The sequence below is a fragment of the Nansenia antarctica genome (assembly GCF_963989245.1).
Source record: "Nansenia antarctica genome assembly, chromosome: 12".
In the NCBI taxonomy this organism is placed as follows: Eukaryota; Metazoa; Chordata; class Actinopteri; order Argentiniformes; family Microstomatidae; genus Nansenia; species Nansenia antarctica.
In genome coordinates, this window is record NC_137682.1 from 28243855 (window position 1) to 28266173 (window position 22319).

The 22319-nt window shown below is 45.4% G+C and overlaps 3 protein-coding genes across 4 annotated transcripts in view; 1 reads left to right on the forward strand and 2 right to left on the reverse strand.

Annotated features, from left to right (window-relative positions):
- Positions 1–999: 999 nt before the first annotated feature.
- LOC308168363 (uncharacterized protein) lies at positions 1000–8303 on the reverse strand. Its single transcript, XM_080542925.1, has 3 exons — positions 7825–8303; positions 2473–2548; positions 1000–2276 (listed from the first exon to the last, which is right to left on the reverse strand). Exons 1-3 carry the CDS (start codon positions 8044–8046, stop codon positions 2143–2145), a joined length of 432 nt encoding a protein of 143 aa, XP_080399051.1. The 5' UTR covers positions 8047–8303; the 3' UTR covers positions 1000–2142.
- A 1394-nt stretch (positions 8304–9697) lies between these two features.
- On the forward strand, positions 9698–13662 carry LOC308169053 (cilia- and flagella-associated protein 45-like; the record flags this gene model as incomplete). The annotated part of the gene is made up of 12 exons (XM_080543688.1): positions 9698–9718; positions 9973–10092; positions 10517–10660; positions 10838–10969; positions 11326–11496; positions 11681–11859; positions 11974–12103; positions 12277–12423; positions 12552–12665; positions 12907–13100; positions 13239–13463; positions 13587–13662. 12 exons carry the CDS (start codon positions 9698–9700, stop codon positions 13660–13662), a joined length of 1653 nt encoding a protein of 550 aa, XP_080399814.1.
- Positions 13663–14929: 1267 nt separating this feature from the next.
- Positions 14930–22319, reverse strand: part of LOC308168366 (clathrin heavy chain 1-like) — a 51906-nt gene continuing 44516 nt past the window's right edge. The window contains exons 31-32 of one of the 2 annotated variants that reach the window (XM_080542929.1): positions 16480–16555; positions 14930–16283 (exon numbers count right to left, since the gene is read on the reverse strand). In XM_080542929.1, the coding sequence (XP_080399055.1) occupies positions 16150–16283; positions 16480–16555 (210 nt within the window). In that variant the 3' untranslated portion in view covers positions 14930–16149. The remainder of the gene's footprint in view (positions 16284–16479; positions 16556–22319) is intronic. The other variant, XM_080542930.1, reaches the window with a different exon arrangement.

A 22319-nucleotide genomic window follows, 5' to 3' on the forward strand; every position in this document is an offset into this window, starting at 1 on the left:
TTATCAAATCGTTTGTTTGTACAATTGTTGACTGTCCCTCACACTGATCCATTAAAAGTACCCAAGACCAACTGAACACAATTTTATTTAGACTATATTTATCTTTCAGCCAGGTCATAAAGGTCATGATCATAAAGAAAGTTATAATTTAACTAGTTTGATTGATTTGCTAATTAAAAGTAGTCAGTACATAGTACATGACATCAGCACACACAACTGGTGGATTTGTGAGGGGACAGATTTCTCATCTGTTATGATATTCCCTATGATGGTGATCAGAAGGTCATGAGTTAAAATCCCAACTGGACACTGAACACCACCACTAGTGTAGCCTGGGGTAACTTGGGAACGCCACTAGGGCATTTAGCCCTATTTCACTCCAGGGAGACTGTCCCTGTAATCTCTAGTAGTTGAGGATAAAACCATCTGCTAGATGGTTCAAATGTAAATGTAACAAGTATAAGTCAGTATAACCATGTCATGATGATTATATTTTGTTCAATCGTGATTCTGTTATGATCAGTATTATACTCATTTAGGATGTTATGTAGTAATGGTACAAATGAGTCAGCCAGTCACTATGGTGTCAGTTATATCCATCTCCTGGGCCCTGTTGTTCAAAACCTTTAATCTGGATCAGATCGAGCTAGCTGATTTCCCCTATACGGCTCGAAATCAACCAAATAGACCCTATATATATCCTAAATGATCCTGGATAGCAAAACAGAATCAGGATCATTCTGATCCAGATGAAACGTTTTGAACAACTGGGCCCTGGGTTCTATCTGTTGGTAGGTACTTAGGTGCAAGGCCACTTCTTTAAAGTATTCAAGTTGGGCCCGAGGGATTTCCCTGCACTCTAACAGATTAGGACTCTACGCAATTGAAAGCATTGAGAGAATACATCAAGGTAAATACAGGCTTTTATTTCAGACCATTCTTGACAAAGAACTGTATTATGTACTGAGATCTAATTATTCATAATAACCATCTAAATATCTAACCTACAGGAGTGTTACTGACCTGATCAAGTTGACATTGGGAAATCAAACCACTGTCTCCTCATCTCATTTACTATTTGTTCTCAGTGCCAATCACACTAAACCCAACGGGTACGTTTCTCTAAAGCATCACAGCACTAAGACTCTCAAGTCCATTGTGGGCAAATGGTTAACGGTGATTTTAGTGCTAGGAGGCTTTCAGTAAATTCAAGACAGGACAGTGGAGGTCTCCACTTTTTAAATGTATCATTTGGTCTGTCCACACAAACTTATGGTGACCTAGAAACACCACAATACCTGACACAGACCTCAGCACAAGAAGGGTGGTGAGTAAATACACATACAGGTCCCTAGGAGTCAGCCTTGGTCCCCTTGCACATACACAGACTCACACACAAGCACTGTACACGGTACAACAGAAGGTCACCTAGAACACACAGAGCCAACACAGGAGGACTAACATCTACTGGATTGACTAGAGAGCCAATATAGCTGAGGGGGGATTAAAATTCTTATTTAGATCATTAGATCTCACACATACAGTCTGTATGCATTTAAAACTCCATAAAGCTACACGCATGTGCAGAATATACTATCATTACTTAGTGTTGCTATCTATAGCCATTGGGTGGCAATATATGTTCAAATATTATATGTAACCTTTTCCAGAATATACAATAATGAAATGCATTATACAGACAGACAAAAGACAATGTAAGCTGTTCACATGTTCAGTACATCAAAATTAAGAGATTTCTATATTAGTTTCTTCTCACAACAGAGTGCAAATCAGTTGCTTCTCCGCCTATTTCCAAGGTCAGTTACTTCATTCTGAAGTCCACTTAATTACATAACAAAAAACATAAAAAGAAATACATCATTACACACAAAAACCTTCATTCTAGTGATGTAAGTAGTCATAAATATGGAATGTGGAAAACAAAACAAAAACATGTGATCAAATTTATTTTAAAACAATACAAATAAAAAGTCCTTCATTACAGTTTTATAATGGAGAATATAATAAAAAATAATTTAATGAGCGCATGTTTGAATCCCCTGTTGTGAGTAGAAAGACCATGGGAGCTGGTGAGGAACACAAGGAGAAACAGAGGTGACTGGGGGGGGGGGGGGGGTGGGTTCACATGCCATAGCCAAAGCCAGGCTGGGGGGGCTGGCTGTAGCCGGCCGGTGCTGTGTATCCGCCGTAGCCATAGGGTTGCTGGGGGGGCACAGCCACGTTGGTGCCCGAAGTGAGCATGAGTTGGGGCGTGCCTGAAACACAAGCACAGGGGATACACACGTGACCATATGCCCCAAGAAAATAACAGACAGAAAATAACAGAATAACAGACCATGTGGCCCAAGAAAATAACAGATCCAATAAACATAGCATACAGCTCCTACCATAAACAATAAACATAGCATACAGCTCCTACCATAAACAATAAACATAGCGTACAGCTCCTACCATAAACGATGGGCTGAGACTCTGTGGCCTGTTCCTCCTGTTTCCTCAGGGACTCGGAGGCATCAAGCTTGTCCACCTGTAAGAGGCAGAGAGGTGAGCATGTAGGACTCTGACACAGCCAGCAGGGGGAGCTCTGATGAGCAAGGCTGAGTCGCCATTATAACTGACCTCTGGGTTATTTCACTGGCTGACGGATGGGACCATTCCTGATAGGCAGAGATGAATAAATCAAGATTAAAATAGGCTGGCCGAGACGGGCCTTGCTACTAGGTGGGAGGGCTTTCTAGGCAGGAGCTACGACTATAGTAGGTGCTATTGGCTATACTACAGTACAGTACCAAGCTTGAATGACCATGACAGTCCAAGTGTAGGGAGTGTGACTTTGGATTAGACTAAGCAGACATAGAAACACAGCGTACAACAATGGTCCCACCATCCAGCCACCAGATGTATCTTTTTTTCAGGTGTTTGAACTGTATGTAGAGAACCAAACCCATTTAAACATGAACATGCTTCAGCTTTAGTCAATTAAATATGATTTAATATAATAATATTACAATAGATTAAAAAACATATCACAATACTACAGCTTCAGAAACGTACCCTATCATAAACTATTACAGAAATACACAATCAACTAGAAACTACAATCAAGAGAACAGGCTACAGGGATAAATTGATCATATTTACAATTATACAATTATAAACAACCATCTGCAAATAATATAATAATAATAATAATAATTTTATTATTTTGTCCTCTTGGTTAGTGAAGCAAGTCTGAGCATGATTTATAAAAGATCAAATTCACAGCATCAAGCAAGCAGAAAGAAACTCACCAGAAAAAAATTATTCAGAAATATTTGTCATGTAAAAGTAAATTTCTCTAAATCACAATACAGGGTTCAGTTCTCTACATACTTGCCGTCTACAACTACAGTAAGTTTGGTTAAGTAGGCTGTTTCAAGATCGATCAACAGACTGTAGTTCCATAGAAGGGAAAAGAAACATGCTGAAGCAGCAGTTTGGTTATTTCTCTGTTAAAAGTGCATGAGAGAGAGGCACAGAGCCACAGTGGAGGGAGTGAGAGGGTGGAGGGATGGTTTGTACGTCCAGAAGCAGGCACAGCCAACAACTATGTCTCCTAGTCTGTCCAAAGTGCTGCTAGTTCTATGGAAAGGATAAATGCATGCTTGACCTGGACAACATGGTCAATTCACACTATAGGTTTGTTGCAGGTTGCATCTCTCTCTCTCTCTCTCTCTTTCTGTCTCTCTCTCTCTCTCACACACACACACACACACACACACACACACACACACACACACACACACACACACTTGTCTGACATGGGGAATTAGCCTCCTGTGTTTGTGTGTGAAGTCTTTCTAATCTCTGATCTCTTGGATAAGAGCTCAGATGTGCCAGAGTTAACCTGTAGCGGGGCGTCCGGTGTCCTGGTGTCATTTTACGCACACATTTTCAGGTCGGTTCAAGGCGGTTGCATATTTTAAAAAATATATAACATTTTAAGTCATTTTTTCTGAGTTGGGTTGTCCCACTCACATTTCATTTTATTGGACAGATATAGTAAAGACAGACAGGAAAGTAAGGAGAGAGGACATGTCAGCAGGGCATGGGCCAGACTCGAACCCATGCCAACATGGGCACATGTGTGCACTGTAGACAGCGGTGCCAGACCACTGGACCACCACAGGCCACGGTTGCATATTTTCTGACTTATATATCTTCTTCACTACTTTTGTTTTCCCCTTTGCTTCTGGGTTTGGATATCGTGTCTGGACATGTGTGTGTGTGTGCGTGTGTGTGTGCGTGTGTCTGTGTGTGCATGTGCGCGTGTGTCTGTGTGTGTCTATGTGTGTGTGTGTGTGTGTGTGTGCGCTTTCATGTATGTATGTACTTTTTTTTACAGTCTAGCCTGGGGAGCTGTGACCAAGGTCTCTTTTACAAGGGAGCCATGCAAACAGAAGAGTAGATCATGGAGAGAGACACGGACAGTACAAACACGCAGACAATGAAGACAGTAACAGCCATGTCACAGTCAGAAACAGACAAAACACAGACAGCAAGACAAGACACAGAGTGAAAAGAGGACAGATGGAGAGAGAACAGAAGTGGGTTGATAGTACAGGCATATACAATATGACCTCAGACAAATTGCAACAGAAACTCTTTCAACTGTCCTAGTCTCATGGATATGTCCTTCATAACATATCAAAAGTCTTAAGAAATCCAAGTGGTGGAAAGTATTGAAAAATACTGAAACTGGTGATGCCACAATTTCCCCTTGACGCCCATGTTAAATAATGTTTTTATGCATGTCTTCTTGTCTGATGTCCACACAAAGTGTTCAATACTGTCCACAATCACCCAGAAACATGAGTTTTACATGAGACATGGAGTTGGATGCAGTACTATATGTGTGTAAAAGGAAATTCTTAACCCATAGATGCATACAGGTAAGTGGGTCAAGAGGAACCAGTGGGTTCGTTTTCTTGCAATATATTCGTAATGAAAGGTTTTTATAATTTCATATTCCAGGTATTCCTAAAAATATATATCAGACCATCTAACCCTAACCCATTAAAAAAAAAAGATTGACCTTTTACACTTTTTAAGTATTTTTTGTATTATGAATGAATGAATGAATGAATGAATGGACTTTATTGTCATTGCTACAGTACAGGTACCAAACAACGAAATTTAGGAGGGGTGGCTCCCCTGGTGTTAGGAAAGGGAAAAAAAAAAACTTTTAGAAAAAGAATAAAATCACAAGAAGGTAAGGAGCTGGTTTACATAAATAAAGGCTATGTACACAATCCACTGTACTATACTGCACAGATAGTCAACTAGGGTTGTCATATTGCACAAAAGTATTTTTTCACGTTATTTAAAGTGTCACAGTTTGCAGGCTTGAAATGTACATGTTTGTGCCTCAGCACTAGCTGCCATACAATCCGTCCAGACTGTCCTGGGCCCAGAACTTAGGCCTTTGCTGTGTTCAGGGCCTTGACGGCCCTGTGGTAGAAGCAGTTCTTCAGTCTGTTTGTCTTAGCGGCCGGGGTCCTGTACCTCCTTTTCGAGGGCAGCCTGATAAAGTGTACGTGCCCAGGGTGGGTCGGGTCCCTGGAGATCTTGGAGGCCTTCCTGAGACAGCGTGTGTTGTACAGCTCTTCCAGAGAGGGGAGGGGGGCGCCGGTGATCTTCTGTGCTGTTCTCACGACTCTCTGTAGCGCGTTTCTCTCCGCTGTTGTGCAGCTGTAGAACCAGTTGCAGATGCCGTAGGTGAGGATGCTCTCCACTGCGCCGCGGTAGAAGGCCACCAGTATCTCCTGCTTGTTGTGTTCTTTCCTGAGGCATCTCAGGGTGTATAGCCGCTGTTGTGCCCTCTTGATGGTGCCTTTTGTGTTGTCCTTCCAGGCCAGGTCATCCCACATGTGATGTCCCAGGAATCGGAGGGTTGAGACTCTCTCCACGCTCTCTCCGTCGATGAGCAGGGGCTGGATCTCGGACTTTTGAAGTCCTCCTGAAGTCTACGATGAATTCCTGGGTCTTTGACTTGTTTAGCAGCAGGTTGTTAACCTTGCACAGCTTGCTCAGTTGCTCTACCTCATCCCTGTACGCCGCCTCGTCCCCCCCCGAGATACATCCCACCACGGTGGTGTCGTCTGCAAACTTTACGATGTAGTTGCTGGGGTGGACGGGGGTGAAGTCGTGGGTGTAGAGGTTGTAGAGGATGGGGCTTAGCACGCAGCCCTGGGGGGACCCAGTGCTGAGGCTGAGGGCTGTGGAGGTGTGGGGGCCCACCCGCACCCTCGGGGGGCGGTCGGTCAGGAAGTCCTTGATCCACGCACATATAGAGTGTGATAGACCCAGGTCTAGTAGTTTGGTCACTAGCCTGTCTGGAAGGATGGTGTTGAAGGCGGAGCTGAAGTCCACGAAGAGCAGTCTCGCGTAGCTGTTTCCCCTCTCCAGGTGGGATAGAGTGGCGTGGAGAGTCGTCGCTATGGCGTCCTCTGTGGACCTGTGGGCTCTGTAGGCGAACTGGTATGGATCCAGGTTGGGCGGGAGGCGTGTGAGTATGTGGGCCCGGACTAGTTTCTCGAAGCACTTCATGATGATTGGTGTGAGTGCCACCGGGCGGTAGTCGTTTAGGCAGCTCACCGTGCTTTTCTTCGGGACTGGGATGATAGTTGAGGTTTTCAGGCAGGGTGGGACGGTGGCCTGGGACAGGGACTGGTTAAAGATGTTGGTGAAAACCCCGGCCAGCTGGTCGGCGCAGTCTCTCAGCACCCGTCCCAGGACGCCATCCGGGCCCGAGGCTTTCCTGGGGTCCACCGCCTTCAGTACGCGTCTCACCTCATGCTCTGTGAGGGTGAGGCTGCTGAGAGCTGGAGAGAGTGGTGTTTGTGTTGCGGTTACCTCCGTTCGCCCCTCGTCGAACCGGGCGTAGAAGGTGTTCAGCTTTCCCGCCAGCAGGGGGTCGTCCTCTGCGGCTGTGAGCCTGTTGGCTCTGAAGTTTGTCATCTGCTGAACCCCCTGCCACATCCGCCTGGAGTCGTTGCTCAGGAGGCATTCCTCAATCTTCTCTCTGTGCTCTGCCTTGGCCGCTTTGATGCCGCGCTTTAGGTTGGCCCTGATGGAGCTGTACAGCGGTGTGCTCTTCCCTGCGAAGAAGGCGTTGTCCCTCTCGTTGATCAGTTTTTGGACCTTCCCAGTCATCCATGGCTTCGTGTTGGGGTAGACCCGGACCCGTTTGTCCACGGTGACTGAGTTGGTGCAGTTCACTATGTGGTTCAGAACCGACGACGTGTACTGTTCCAGGTCCTCATGCTCATATTCCTGCCATAGGGTGTCATTTAGGCAGATCTGCAGTGGAGCGGACCCTTCTGGCCAGGTTCTGACAGTCTTAGTGGTGATGGGAGCACTTTTCCCCATTGTAGTGTATGCAGGAATCAGGAGGATTGACACATGGTCAGACATGCCTAGATGAGCTAGCGGACTAGCCTTGTAAGCACGTTTGATGTTGGTGTATACCTTATCCAGTGTTTTTTCTCCTCTCGTTGCACATTTCACATGCTGATAGAACTTGGGTAGTACTGCCTTCAGGTCGACATGATTAAAGTCCCCCGCTATGATGTGAATAGCCTGTGGATCAGTGCTTTGTTGGCTACTGATGACTTCATATAGTCGCGCCAATGCTACTCTGCTGTCTGCGCTAGGCGCTATATACACACATGTAATTAGCACCGCGTTAAACTCCCTAGGGAGGTATGTGGGTCGGCATTTAACAGTCAAGTATTCCAGGTCTGGGGAGCAGTGGCTACTTACAGTTTTCGTGTTTAAGCACCAGCTGTCCTTCGTAGATATAATGAGGCCGCCTCCGCGGGTCTTCTCACTAAGCAGCGTTCGGTCAGCGCGGTGCAGCGTTCGTCCCTCCAAGCTAACAGTAGCGTCCACAATGTTGTCATTTAGCCAGGTTTCGGTCAGAATAATCACACAGCTATCCCCTACGATGTTGTTTTTGGCCACCTGTAGTCTCAGTTCATCCATCTTGTTCGTCAGGCTGGTTTGTTTGGGCTGCGTCTCAATCTTGCTAGCAGGCCTCACCGGCGGCCTCGCCGTTTCCTACGGTCTCGCCGCCGGCGTTTCCGCCTCAGGGAGGGGACTGTGAACCAGGGCTCTCCCGGTAGCCTTGCGATGTCCTTGTCAATCCTGTATTGCTCCAGGAAATCCGCCGTAACTATCTTGTCGTTTTGCGTGCCGACTTCTAATAAGTCGAGCCTGCTGTAGGTACTATATACACAACTGTTCCCTATAAGTACTACAAAAAAAAAGTGAACATACAAATGTAATTAAAAACACAATGAAACACCAGTGTGGTAGCCCCCCGAGCTGCAGCGTCTAAGCGCGCGGCCATCTTGGACTTACTTATATTACTAGCCCAAGCTTCCATAAGAGGGTCAAAGATACCTGCATGCATCTGATCTGGATGAAGTTGCTGTCCTCTATGCACAGTTGATGGAGGGATCAGTGTCTGCAGAGAAGGCTTGCAATGCTGATGTGATACTCAGAATAAAGGAACAACTCAAAAGCAAAAGTGAATACTTAAAATCCTGTAGCAGGACAGCTGCCCTCTGGTTGCAGTACATGGATATGGTGGACATACTTCGCAAGTTTCTGAGAGCTGAACGTACTGGCAATTGGGCACTGCACCTTGAGGCAATATCAGAAATGCTTCCTTTCATGGCAGCATCATTTTTTGGTATTTAGCAGACACCTTATTCCAAAGCGACTTACAATCAATACATTTGACTAAGCAAATGAATCATCAATCCACCAGTGACCAGTCGTAGCAGGAAGAATAATCCAGCTCAGGTTGTTGTTTTTTATTTATATATCTGGAGAAACAGAGAAACAGTACAACGGGGTCAATAGAAGTTTTTAGGGGACACAGTAGAGGGGAAAAGCGGGTGTCTTCAGGAGACGCAGTTCTGGGGTGCAGTAGATGTCTCAGGAGGAGCAGTCTCAGGGTATGACTTCTCAGGGTATGATTCTCTGAAAGATGCATGCCTTGTATAATTGTAACGGCGAAGATTGTATCGTTTTTCAACAACTACCGTTTCAGTGCAGATGAGGCATAGCCTACAGGTTTTGCTTTACTAAATGTTGGCCAGATGAATGCGTACTTGTCAGTCCATTCCTCATTAAAACTGCGGTTTTCCACGTGAATTTTACGCTTCAGGTTGTCTGAGAGTGACATTTTGCATGATTGATAACTGAAAATGATTACAATGTGTAATAACAAAGTGAAGCCAAAATATCTTGATCGCCCCCTGGTGGCTGGCTGCAGTATAGGTGTCAGGAGTCTGTTAACACTGATAATAAGCCATTAATAACATACATTTGGAAAGAAAGTTAAAATATTAAACAATAATATGCTAATTATGCCTAAATAAAATAAATAAATATAAGTCCGGCCCCCTACAGTTATACATGCCATCTGTAGGCTAGTAGTAATATGTCCATAATATTTGTTTTTTGTTTTGTTTTTGTTCTAGGTGGCGTGCCGCGGTAGCAGCGTGAGACACGGTTGAGACGCGCGCCTGACGCTGCTGGGGTTGACGCGTGCGTGCAGCGCAGTAGTTTCCATGGAGACGCAACAACAACAAAACACCTTCGTGCAAACGTCCCACAGCCTACAATGATACAGGCGAAGGAACTGGTACCTGCTTCATACACCGGACTGCTGTTTCATAATACTATCTCGTATTATAATAATGGTGTTCTGTTGATCTTCTGTTCAATGTTTTAATTATTATGTCATGTTGGTTGGCGAGAGAGAACAATTTGAAAGACCATGGTAGCTAACGTTTTGAATCGTGGGACACACTTCTCTGACATTCGTTGCATCATTAGTAGCTAAGTGGAGGTTTGTACATGACTCATGTCCTGTCTCATGTCCTGTCTCGCCTCCAGACACGGAGTGCCTCTGGCTCTTCATCTAAACGAGGCTTGGGCAGCTCCCATCCACGCCGCTATCGCACCCATGCCCTCACCTCCCATGTGGATGAAAGTCTCTTTGGAACCCCAAAACAGGTGAGCCACAGGTCAGGTGGGTCATGGGAGGTTAATAGCAGAGTATGAATGAATGAATGAATGAATGGACTTTATTGTCATTGCTACAGTACAGGTACCAAACAACGAAATTTAGGAGGGGTGGCTCCCCTGGTGTTAGGAAAGGAAAAAAAAAAAAAAACTTTTAGAAAAAGAATAAAATCACAAGAAGGTAAGGAGCTGGTTTACATAAATAAAGGCTATGTACACAATCCACTGTACTATACTGCACAGATAGTCAACTAGGGTTGTCATATTGCACAATAGTATTTTTTCACGTTATTTAAAGTGTCACAGTTTGCAGGCTTGAAATGTACATGTTTGTGCCTCAGCACTACACCTCAAAGTAGGTGAGTATCAGAGAGATATGGTGGAAATTTATGTTGGATTTTTTTTCCCACCCAAGCTGTCAACCTGTGATGTGAAAGACTCTGAGAGAAGGGGCTGCTCATTACCCAGGGTCCAGCCCTGCTCTGCTACAAGTCAGAAGGCTCAGAAACCAGAGACAGTTCGCATTATTACCATGGACCTCATCCGTGACCTGAAGCAAGTATCCAGTTACTAACATGCACTGCAATTATCTGATGAACATTAAGAAAAGCCTATCCTAAAGTATTTGACTTGGCAAAAGCAGCATTGTAGCAGTAAACATGTACAACGACTTTACCAGTGGTCAAATACAAATTCGGAACAAATTTACTGTCATTTTGCCAGGATCTCAAGTAAGGATCCACCTGGTCTGTCCATAATCTTCCGGCCGACTGAGTTTAAGCGTATTGCATTAGCATCTCAAGTTCCAACCAAGGAAGAGAGGGACGCCATGTTGGGAGCCCAGAAGAAGGAAAGGGAAGACGCCATGGTGAGGAATGTTGCTCTGTGAGGGTGTGTGTGTGTGTGTGTGTGTGTGTGTGTGTGTGTGTGTGTGTGTGTGTGTGTTGTGTGTGTGTGTGTGTGTGTGTGTGTGTGTGTGTGTGTTTGTGTTTGTATCTGTGTATATGTGTGTGTGTGTGTGTATCTGTGTATGTTTGTGTGTTCTGTTGCTCTTCTGCGAGCAACCCTTCATACATGACACAGCTGTATGACGAACTATGTCATATATCTGCTTCAACACCTACAACACAGATCTATGATCAGCTCAGCTTACCACAGTCCTGTCCTTAACAATTAGGTGTAGGCCTAAACTGACCTAAGTTTACTATGGTTAACTCTGGCTAGGATGCTGCTGAGGAGAGGAAGGCTAATATCCGTCAGGCCGACCTGTCGCGTCAGAAGAACCAGGGTCTGAGTGAGCTGGAGGCCGAGGCCAAGGACAAGGCTCAGTACCTGTTGGAGAGAGCCAACGCCATGAGGATGGAGCAGGAGGATGAAGTCAAGAAACTCAATGAGGTAGGAAATTAACTGGTCACTCTTTCACTTGTGTGGTTCATACCTCCTTTATAATATATATATATTTTAAATTACTTAACTAACACATTCCTGCAGTATCTTACCTACTCACTGACCATACTCTCCCACCTCTGTGTAAGCGTGTGTGTCCTATTGTCCATGTGGGTACCTTTCTGGTCCTCAGCTGATCCTAGGTGCCCAATGCCACGCAGTGCGTGATGCTCAGATACTGGAGAAGCAGCAGATCCTGACTGAGCTGCAAGAGGAGGAGACGCATCTGGATGCCATGATGGAGCTGGACCGCAGGAGAGCCCTGGAGGCCCAGGACCAGATCGTCGAGCAACGCAAACATCAGAGGATCCAGTGAGGCCTCGTTATGACACACACACACAGACGCGCACACACACACACACCAGACGTCAGTCTGTCTCTACCATACAACACCTCAACTCTTTCCTCTGTTTTGTGAGTGTCCAGGGGAAAGCAGCTGATTGTGAATCAGATGCAGGAGCGTCTGGAGGACCGGATGCTGCAGGATGAGGTGAAGGAGCAGGAGGGGCAGCAGATGCTGGAGAACCTAGAGAGGATGCAGGTGGAGGAGCTGGAGGTATTTTAGTGCAGCACAGCAATTCTATAATCATTCTGGAACAAACTAGTTGAAAACTCAGAGTGGTGTGTATGGACGTAGGCTGCGTGTGGTATATGCACTGTATGTCTGTGTGTGTGTGTGTGTGTGTGTGTGTGTGGCTGACTGATCAATCTGTGGTTGTGTGGGTACAGGCTTTGGAGAGGAAGAAGGAGGAGCAGCGGAGGCTGCAACTGGAGATCCTCCGCATCAATGAGGACAGCTTGCTGGCCAAGGAACACAAGAAGGAAGAGGAGAGACTGGCTAACCTCAGAGCCATGGAGTACACCCGCAAGAAAATGGTGAGAATACAGTACAAAATGTGTGTACTGTGTGGATCAGTGCAGTACCCCCCCCCCCCCTCCAACACACACAAACCAATAGATTAGTCTTTGAGGTGGACAAAGACTCATTTCTGTATGACCTACAGGAGCGGGAGGCTGAGTATGAGGCTGAACAGACACGCATCAAGAGAGAGAAGGAGAAGGAGGTGGCCAGACTGAGAGCCCTGCAGGAGAGAGACAGAGACTTCAAAGCTGAGCAGGTTAGCATCAAGTTCACTTATTTATCCCCTTAACACACACAACCATAACAGCCATCCTGAACTCATTTTCAGCTCAAGACATTTTGCTTGCCCAGTTGCACCAAACCCTTTGTTCTATTAGCCAACACCTATTTCTTTTGTTGTGGCGACCAGGCAAACAAGTTGCTATTCTAGTATGATACCTAATTGGCTGTAGAGGACATGGAGACATTAACAGGGAGTGTTTCTATGTGACTGTCAGGATGAGCTTCGAGCCCGGAGGAACCAGGAGGCTGCAGAGAGGGAGTGGAGGAGAAAAGAGAAAGAGCAGCTCAAAAAGAAAGTAGAGGAGGAGGAGAGATTGAAGGCAGCGCGCTTGGAGCAGGTCACCCACAAAGAGCACCTCCTTTCCATTGAGGCCGGGCGAGAGAGGGCTGAATTTGAGAGGGTGTTGAGGTATGTCCGCAATGTCACACTTTCTTCGGAAGACAAACACTGCCTTTTGAGCTCGTAAGTAAATATTACACACAGTACTAACTATAGTTGTAACTATAGTTCCAAACAGTCTCTTTGCCCTGCTTCCTCTTCCACCAGAGCCCAGCAGGTGTCCATCTCTAAGGAGAAGGACAAGGAGGACAATCACAGGCAGAAGGTCCTTCGCCATGCGGACGGGATACGTCAGCAGGTGAGGGAGCGTGAGCTACAGGCCGTCACACAGCGCAGGGAGGTCTTCAAAGAGGGAGACCGTCTGGACGAAGAGGCCCGCCAGCGTCGCATACGCCTGGATGAGATCAAGGAGAAGAAGCTGAAGGAACTCAAGTTAGTGAATTGCAATAGAAAAGACAGAGCATTTACATTAAGCTTTCTACAGTGTGTAAACTACAGTAAGAGGCCATTTTCGATACGCCGAATCAATTCATGTTTACTCGTTTTTTCTTTCAGGGCTGCTGGACTTCCAGAAAAATACTGCAATGAAGTGGAGAGGAAGGTACATGCCTTACCTACTCTGGAACACTAGCATTATTAATGCAAATCCTAAACTTAAAAAAACAGGTGGGAAAAGTCCTAGATCCTACTTTTTGAAAAGAGAAACTGTCACTCTTTTTAACATTGACTAAAGCTACTAACAGTTGACTAAACAGAAAATCAATTGCACAGGCTGGAAACTAGTATAGCATAATCATTAGATCATTTCTGAATAAAGATGTCTGTATACATTGCACATTATGATTCATGAATGTTTTTGAAAAGTGTAAATGTAACTGTATGAATGTAAATGTAAATGTGTTCACCTGAACGTTCCAACTATTGATAGTACCAGATGACGAATTGTGGCTTAATATCTACTCATAATAAGTTACATTATCAAATCGTTTGTTTGTACAATTGTTGACTGTCCCTCACACTGATCCATTAAAAGTACCCAAGACCAACTGAACACAATTTTATTTAGACTATATTTATCTTTCAGCCAGGTCATAAAGGTCATGATCATAAAGAAAGTTATAATTTAACTAGTTTGATTGATTTGCTAATTAAAAGTAGTCAGTACATAGTACATGACATCAGCACACACAACTGGTGGATTTGTGAGGGGACAGATTTCTCATCTGTTATGATATTCCCTATGATGGTGATCAGAAGGTCATGAGTTAAAATCCCAACTGGACACTGAACACCACCACTAGTGTAGCCTGGGGTAACTTGGGAACGCCACTAGGGCATTTAGCCCTATTTCACTCCAGGGAGACTGTCCCTGTAATCTCTAGTAGTTGAGGATAAAACCATCTGCTAGATGGTTCAAATGTAAATGTAACAAGTATAAGTCAGTATAACCATGTCATGATGATTATATTTTGTTCAATCGTGATTCTGTTATGATCAGTATTATACTCATTTAGGATGTTATGTAGTAATGGTACAAATGAGTCAGCCAGTCACTATGGTGTCAGTTATATCCATCTCCTGGGCCCTGTTGTTCAAAACCTTTAATCTGGATAAGATCGAGCTAGCTGATTTCCCCTATACGGCTCGAAATCAACCAAATAGACCCTATATATATCCTAAATGATCCTGGATAGCAAAACAGAATCAGGATCATTCTGATCCAGATGAAACGTTTTGAACAACTGGGCCCTGGGTTCTATCTGTTGGTAGGTACTTAGGTGCAAGGCCACTTCTTTAAAGTATTCAAGTTGGGCCCGAGGGATTTCCCTGCACTCTAACAGATTAGGACTCTACGCAATTGAAAGCATTGAGAGAATACATCAAGGTAAATACAGGCTTTTATTTCAGACCATTCTTGACAAAGAACTGTATTATGTACTGAGATCTAATTATTCATAATAACCATCTAAATATCTAACCTACAGGAGTGTTACTGACCTGATCAAGTTGACATTGGGAAACCAAACCACTGTCTCCTCATCTCATTTACTATTTGTTCTCAGTGCCAATCACACTAAACCCAACGGGTACGTTTCTCTAAAGCATCACAGCACTAAGACTCTCAAGTCCATTGTGGGCAAATGGTTAACGGTGATTTTAGTGCTAGGAGGCTTTCAGTAAATTCAAGACAGGACAGTGGAGGTCTCCACTTTTTAAATGTATCATTTGGTCTGTCCACACAAACTTATGGTGACCTAGAAACACCACAATACCTGACACAGACCTCAGCACAAGAAGGGTGGTGAGTAAATACACATACAGGTCCCTAGGAGTCAGCCTTGGTCCCCTTGCACATACACAGACTCACACACAAGCACTGTACACGGTACAACAGAAGGTCACCTAGAACACACAGAGCCAACACAGGAGGACTAACATCTACTGGATTGACTAGAGAGCCAATATAGCTGAGGGGGGATTAAAATTCTTATTTAGATCATTAGATCTCACACATACAGTCTGTATGCATTTAAAACTCCATAAAGCTACACGCATGTGCAGAATATACTATCATTACTTAGTGTTGCTATCTATAGCCATTGGGTGGCAATATATGTTCAAATATTATATGTAACCTTTTCCAGAATATACAATAATGAAATGCATTATACAGACAGACAAAAGACAATGTAAGCTGTTCACATGTTCAGTACATCAAAATTAAGAGATTTCTATATTAGTTTCTTCTCACAACAGAGTGCAAATCAGTTGCTTCTCCGCCTATTTCCAAGGTCAGTTACTTCATTCTGAAGTCCACTTAATTACATAACAAAAAACATAAAAAGAAATACATCATTACACACAAAAACCTTCATTCTAGTGATGTAAGTAGTCATAAATATGGAATGTGGAAAACAAAACAAAAACATGTGATCAAATTTATTTTAAAACAATACAAATAAAAAGTCCTTCATTACAGTTTTATAATGGAGAATATAATAAAAAATAATTTAATGAGCGCATGTTTGAATCCCCTGTTGTGAGTAGAAAGACCATGGGAGCTGGTGAGGAACACAAGGAGAAACAGAGGTGACTGGGGGGGGGGGGGGGGGTGGGTTCACATGCCATAGCCAAAGCCAGGCTGGGGGGGCTGGCTGTAGCCGGCCGGTGCTGTGTATCCGCCGTAGCCATAGGGTTGCTGGGGGGGCACAGCCACGTTGGTGCCCGAAGTGAGCATGAGTTGGGGCGTGCCTGAAACACAAGCACAGGGGATACACACGTGACCATATGCCCCAAGAAAATAACAGACAGAAAATAACAGAATAACAGACCATGTGGCCCAAGAAAATAACAGATCCAATAAACATAGCATACAGCTCCTACCATAAACAATAAACATAGCATACAGCTCCTACCATAAACAATAAACATAGCGTACAGCTCCTACCATAAACGATGGGCTGAGACTCTGTGGCCTGTTCCTCCTGTTTCCTCAGGGACTCGGAGGCATCAAGCTTGTCCACCTGTAAGAGGCAGAGAGGTGAGCATGTAGGACTCTGACACAGCCAGCAGGGGGAGCTCTGATGAGCAAGGCTGAGTCGCCATTATAACTGACCTCTGGGTTATTTCACTGGCTGACGGATGGGACCATTCCTGATAGGCAGAGATGAATAAATCAAGATTAAAATAGGCTGGCCGAGACGGGCCTTGCTACTAGGTGGGAGGGCTTTCTAGGCAGGAGCTACGACTATAGTAGGTGCTATTGGCTATACTACAGTACAGTACCAAGCTTGAATGACCATGACAGTCCAAGTGTAGGGAGTGTGACTTTGGATTAGACTAAGCAGACATAGAAACACAGCGTACAACAATGGTCCCACCATCCAGCCACCAGATGTATCTTTTTTTCAGGTGTTTGAACTGTATGTAGAGAACCAAACCCATTTAAACATGAACATGCTTCAGCTTTAGTCAATTAAATATGATTTAATATAATAATATTACAATAGATTAAAAAACATATCACAATACTACAGCTTCAGAAACGTACCCTATCATAAACTATTACAGAAATACACAATCAACTAGAAACTACAATCAAGAGAACAGGCTACAGGGATAAATTGATCATATTTACAATTATACAATTATAAACAACCATCTGCAAATAATATAATAATAATAATAATAATTTTATTATTTTGTCCTCTTGGTTAGTGAAGCAAGTCTGAGCATGATTTATAAAAGATCAAATTCACAGCATCAAGCAAGCAGAAAGAAACTCACCAGAAAAAAATTATTCAGAAATATTTGTCATGTAAAAGTAAATTTCTCTAAATCACAATACAGGGTTCAGTTCTCTACATACTTGCCGTCTACAACTACAGTAAGTTTGGTTAAGTAGGCTGTTTCAAGATCGATCAACAGACTGTAGTTCCATAGAAGGGAAAAGAAACATGCTGAAGCAGCAGTTTGGTTATTTCTCTGTTAAAAGTGCATGAGAGAGAGGCACAGAGCCACAGTGGAGGGAGTGAGAGGGTGGAGGGATGGTTTGTACGTCCAGAAGCAGGCACAGCCAACAACTATGTCTCCTAGTCTGTCCAAAGTGCTGCTAGTTCTATGGAAAGGATAAATGCATGCTTGACCTGGACAACATGGTCAATTCACACTATAGGTTTGTTGCAGGTTGCATCTCTCTCTCTCTCTCTCTCTTTCTGTCTCTCTCTCTCTCTCACACACACACACACACACACACACACACACACACACACACACACACACTTGTCTGACATGGGGAATTAGCCTCCTGTGTTTGTGTGTGAAGTCTTTCTAATCTCTGATCTCTTGGATAAGAGCTCAGATGTGCCAGAGTTAACCTGTAGCGGGGCGTCCGGTGTCCTGGTGTCATTTTACGCACACATTTTCAGGTCGGTTCAAGGCGGTTGCATATTTTAAAAAATATATAACATTTTAAGTCATTTTTTCTGAGTTGGGTTGTCCCACTCACATTTCATTTTATTGGACAGATATAGTAAAGACAGACAGGAAAGTAAGGAGAGAGGACATGTCAGCAGGGCATGGGCCAGACTCGAACCCATGCCAACATGGGCACATGTGTGCACTGTAGACAGCGGTGCCAGACCACTGGACCACCACAGGCCACGGTTGCATATTTTCTGACTTATATATCTTCTTCACTACTTTTGTTTTCCCCTTTGCTTCTGGGTTTGGATATCGTGTCTGGACATGTGTGTGTGTGTGTGCGTGTGTGTGTGCGTGTGTCTGTGTGTGCATGTGCGCGTGTGTCTGTGTGTGTCTATGTGTGTGTGTGTGTGTGTGTGCGCTTTCATGTATGTATGTACTTTTTTTTACAGTCTAGCCTGGGGAGCTGTGACCAAGGTCTCTTTTACAAGGGAGCCATGCAAACAGAAGAGTAGATCATGGAGAGAGACACGGACAGTACAAACACGCAGACAATGAAGACAGTAACAGCCATGTCACAGTCAGAAACAGACAAAACACAGACAGCAAGACAAGACACAGAGTGAAAAGAGGACAGATGGAGAGAGAACAGAAGTGGGTTGATAGTACAGGCATATACAATATGACCTCAGACAAATTGCAACAGAAACTCTTTCAACTGTCCTAGTCTCATGGATATGTCCTTCATAACATATCAAAAGTCTTAAGAAATCCAAGTGGTGGAAAGTATTGAAAAATACTGAAACTGGTGATGCCACAATTTCCCCTTGACGCCCATGTTAAATAATGTTTTTATGCATGTCTTCTTGTCTGATGTCCACACAAAGTGTTCAATACTGTCCACAATCACCCAGAAACATGAGTTTTACATGAGACATGGAGTTGGATGCAGTACTATATGTGTGTAAAAGGAAATTCTTAACCCATAGATGCATACAGGTAAGTGGGTCAAGAGGAACCAGTGGGTTCGTTTTCTTGCAATATATTCGTAATGAAAGGTTTTTATAATTTCATATTCCAGGTATTCCTAAAAATATATATCAGACCATCTAACCCTAACCCATTAAAAAAAAAAGATTGACCTTTTACACTTTTTAAGTATTTTTTGTATTATGAATGAATGAATGAATGAATGAATGGACTTTATTGTCATTGCTACAGTACAGGTACCAAACAACGAAATTTAGGAGGGGTGGCTCCCCTGGTGTTAGGAAAGGGAAAAAAAAAAACTTTTAGAAAAAGAATAAAATCACAAGAAGGTAAGGAGCTGGTTTACATAAATAAAGGCTATGTACACAATCCACTGTACTATACTGCACAGATAGTCAACTAGGGTTGTCATATTGCACAAAAGTATTTTTTCACGTTATTTAAAGTGTCACAGTTTGCAGGCTTGAAATGTACATGTTTGTGCCTCAGCACTAGCTGCCATACAATCCGTCCAGACTGTCCTGGGCCCAGAACTTAGGCCTTTGCTGTGTTCAGGGCCTTGACGGCCCTGTGGTAGAAGCAGTTCTTCAGTCTGTTTGTCTTAGCGGCCGGGGTCCTGTACCTCCTTTTCGAGGGCAGCCTGATAAAGTGTACGTGCCCAGGGTGGGTCGGGTCCCTGGAGATCTTGGAGGCCTTCCTGAGACAGCGTGTGTTGTACAGCTCTTCCAGAGAGGGGAGGGGGGCGCCGGTGATCTTCTGTGCTGTTCTCACGACTCTCTGTAGCGCGTTTCTCTCCGCTGTTGTGCAGCTGTAGAACCAGTTGCAGATGCCGTAGGTGAGGATGCTCTCCACTGCGCCGCGGTAGAAGGCCACCAGTATCTCCTGCTTGTTGTGTTCTTTCCTGAGGCATCTCAGGGTGTATAGCCGCTGTTGTGCCCTCTTGATGGTGCCTTTTGTGTTGTCCTTCCAGGCCAGGTCATCCCACATGTGATGTCCCAGGAATCGGAGGGTTGAGACTCTCTCCACGCTCTCTCCGTCGATGAGCAGGGGCTGGATCTCGGACTTTTGAAGTCCTCCTGAAGTCTACGATGAATTCCTGGGTCTTTGACTTGTTTAGCAGCAGGTTGTTAACCTTGCACAGCTTGCTCAGTTGCTCTACCTCATCCCTGTACGCCGCCTCGTCCCCCCCCGAGATACATCCCACCACGGTGGTGTCGTCTGCAAACTTTACGATGTAGTTGCTGGGGTGGACGGGGGTGAAGTCGTGGGTGTAGAGGTTGTAGAGGATGGGGCTTAGCACGCAGCCCTGGGGGGACCCAGTGCTGAGGCTGAGGGCTGTGGAGGTGTGGGGGCCCACCCGCACCCTCGGGGGGCGGTCGGTCAGGAAGTCCTTGATCCACGCACATATAGAGTGTGATAGACCCAGGTCTAGTAGTTTGGTCACTAGCCTGTCTGGAAGGATGGTGTTGAAGGCGGAGCTGAAGTCCACGAAGAGCAGTCTCGCGTAGCTGTTTCCCCTCTCCAGGTGGGATAGAGTGGCGTGGAGAGTCGTCGCTATGGCGTCCTCTGTGGACCTGTGGGCTCTGTAGGCGAACTGGTATGGATCCAGGTTGGGCGGGAGGCGTGTGAGTATGTGGGCCCGGACTAGTTTCTCGAAGCACTTCATGATGATTGGTGTGAGTGCCACCGGGCGGTAGTCGTTTAGGCAGCTCACCGTGCTTTTCTTCGGGACTGGGATGATAGTTGAGGTTTTCAGGCAGGGTGGGACGGTGGCCTGGGACAGGGACTGGTTAAAGATGTTGGTGAAAACCCCGGCCAGCTGGTCGGCGCAGTCTCTCAGCACCCGTCCCAGGACGCCATCCGGGCCCGAGGCTTTCCTGGGGTCCACCGCCTTCAGTACGCGTCTCACCTCATGCTCTGTGAGGGTGAGGCTGCTGAGAGCTGGAGAGAGTGGTGTTTGTGTTGCGGTTACCTCCGTTCGCCCCTCGTCGAACCGGGCGTAGAAGGTGTTCAGCTTTCCCGCCAGCAGGGGGTCGTCCTCTGCGGCTGTGAGCCTGTTGGCTCTGAAGTTTGTCATCTGCTGAACCCCCTGCCACATCCGCCTGGAGTCGTTGCTCAGGAGGCATTCCTCAATCTTCTCTCTGTGCTCTGCCTTGGCCGCTTTGATGCCGCGCTTTAGGTTGGCCCTGATGGAGCTGTACAGCGGTGTGCTCTTCCCTGCGAAGAAGGCGTTGTCCCTCTCGTTGATCAGTTTTTGGACCTTCCCAGTCATCCATGGCTTCGTGTTGGGGTAGACCCGGACCCGTTTGTCCACGGTGACTGAGTTGGTGCAGTTCACTATGTGGTTCAGAACCGACGACGTGTACTGTTCCAGGTCCTCATGCTCATATTCCTGCCATAGGGTGTCATTTAGGCAGATCTGCAGTGGAGCGGACCCTTCTGGCCAGGTTCTGACAGTCTTAGTGGTGATGGGAGCACTTTTCCCCATTGTAGTGTATGCAGGAATCAGGAGGATTGACACATGGTCAGACATGCCTAGATGAGCTAGCGGACTAGCCTTGTAAGCACGTTTGATGTTGGTGTATACCTTATCCAGTGTTTTTTCTCCTCTCGTTGCACATTTCACATGCTGATAGAACTTGGGTAGTACTGCCTTCAGGTCGACATGATTAAAGTCCCCCGCTATGATGTGAATAGCCTGTGGATCAGTGCTTTGTTGGCTACTGATGACTTCATATAGTCGCGCCAATGCTACTCTGCTGTCTGCGCTAGGCGCTATATACACACATGTAATTAGCACCGCGTTAAACTCCCTAGGGAGGTATGTGGGTCGGCATTTAACAGTCAAGTATTCCAGGTCTGGGGAGCAGTGGCTACTTACAGTTTTCGTGTTTAAGCACCAGCTGTCCTTCGTAGATATAATGAGGCCGCCTCCGCGGGTCTTCTCACTAAGCAGCGTTCGGTCAGCGCGGTGCAGCGTTCGTCCCTCCAAGCTAACAGTAGCGTCCACAATGTTGTCATTTAGCCAGGTTTCGGTCAGAATAATCACACAGCTATCCCCTACGATGTTGTTTTTGGCCACCTGTAGTCTCAGTTCATCCATCTTGTTCGTCAGGCTGGTTTGTTTGGGCTGCGTCTCAATCTTGCTAGCAGGCCTCACCGGCGGCCTCGCCGTTTCCTACGGTCTCGCCGCCGGCGTTTCCGCCTCAGGGAGGGGACTGTGAACCAGGGCTCTCCCGGTAGCCTTGCGATGTCCTTGTCAATCCTGTATTGCTCCAGGAAATCCGCCGTAACTATCTTGTCGTTTTGCGTGCCGACTTCTAATAAGTCGAGCCTGCTGTAGGTACTATATACACAACTGTTCCCTATAAGTAC

Coding starts and splice junctions, on each gene's coding strand:
- LOC308168363 (XM_080542925.1), bottom strand. CDS start 8,046: ATGGATGAACTGAGACTACAGGTGGCCAAAAACAACATCGTAGGGGAT. Junction 2,549..7,824: donor GGTGCTTAAACACGAAAACT/GTAAGTAGCCAC, acceptor TGCCTCTTACAG/GTGGACAAGCTTGATGCCTC. Junction 2,277..2,472: donor GTCTCAGCCCATCGTTTATG/GTAGGAGCTGTA, acceptor CTTGTGTTTCAG/GCACGCCCCAACTCATGCTC.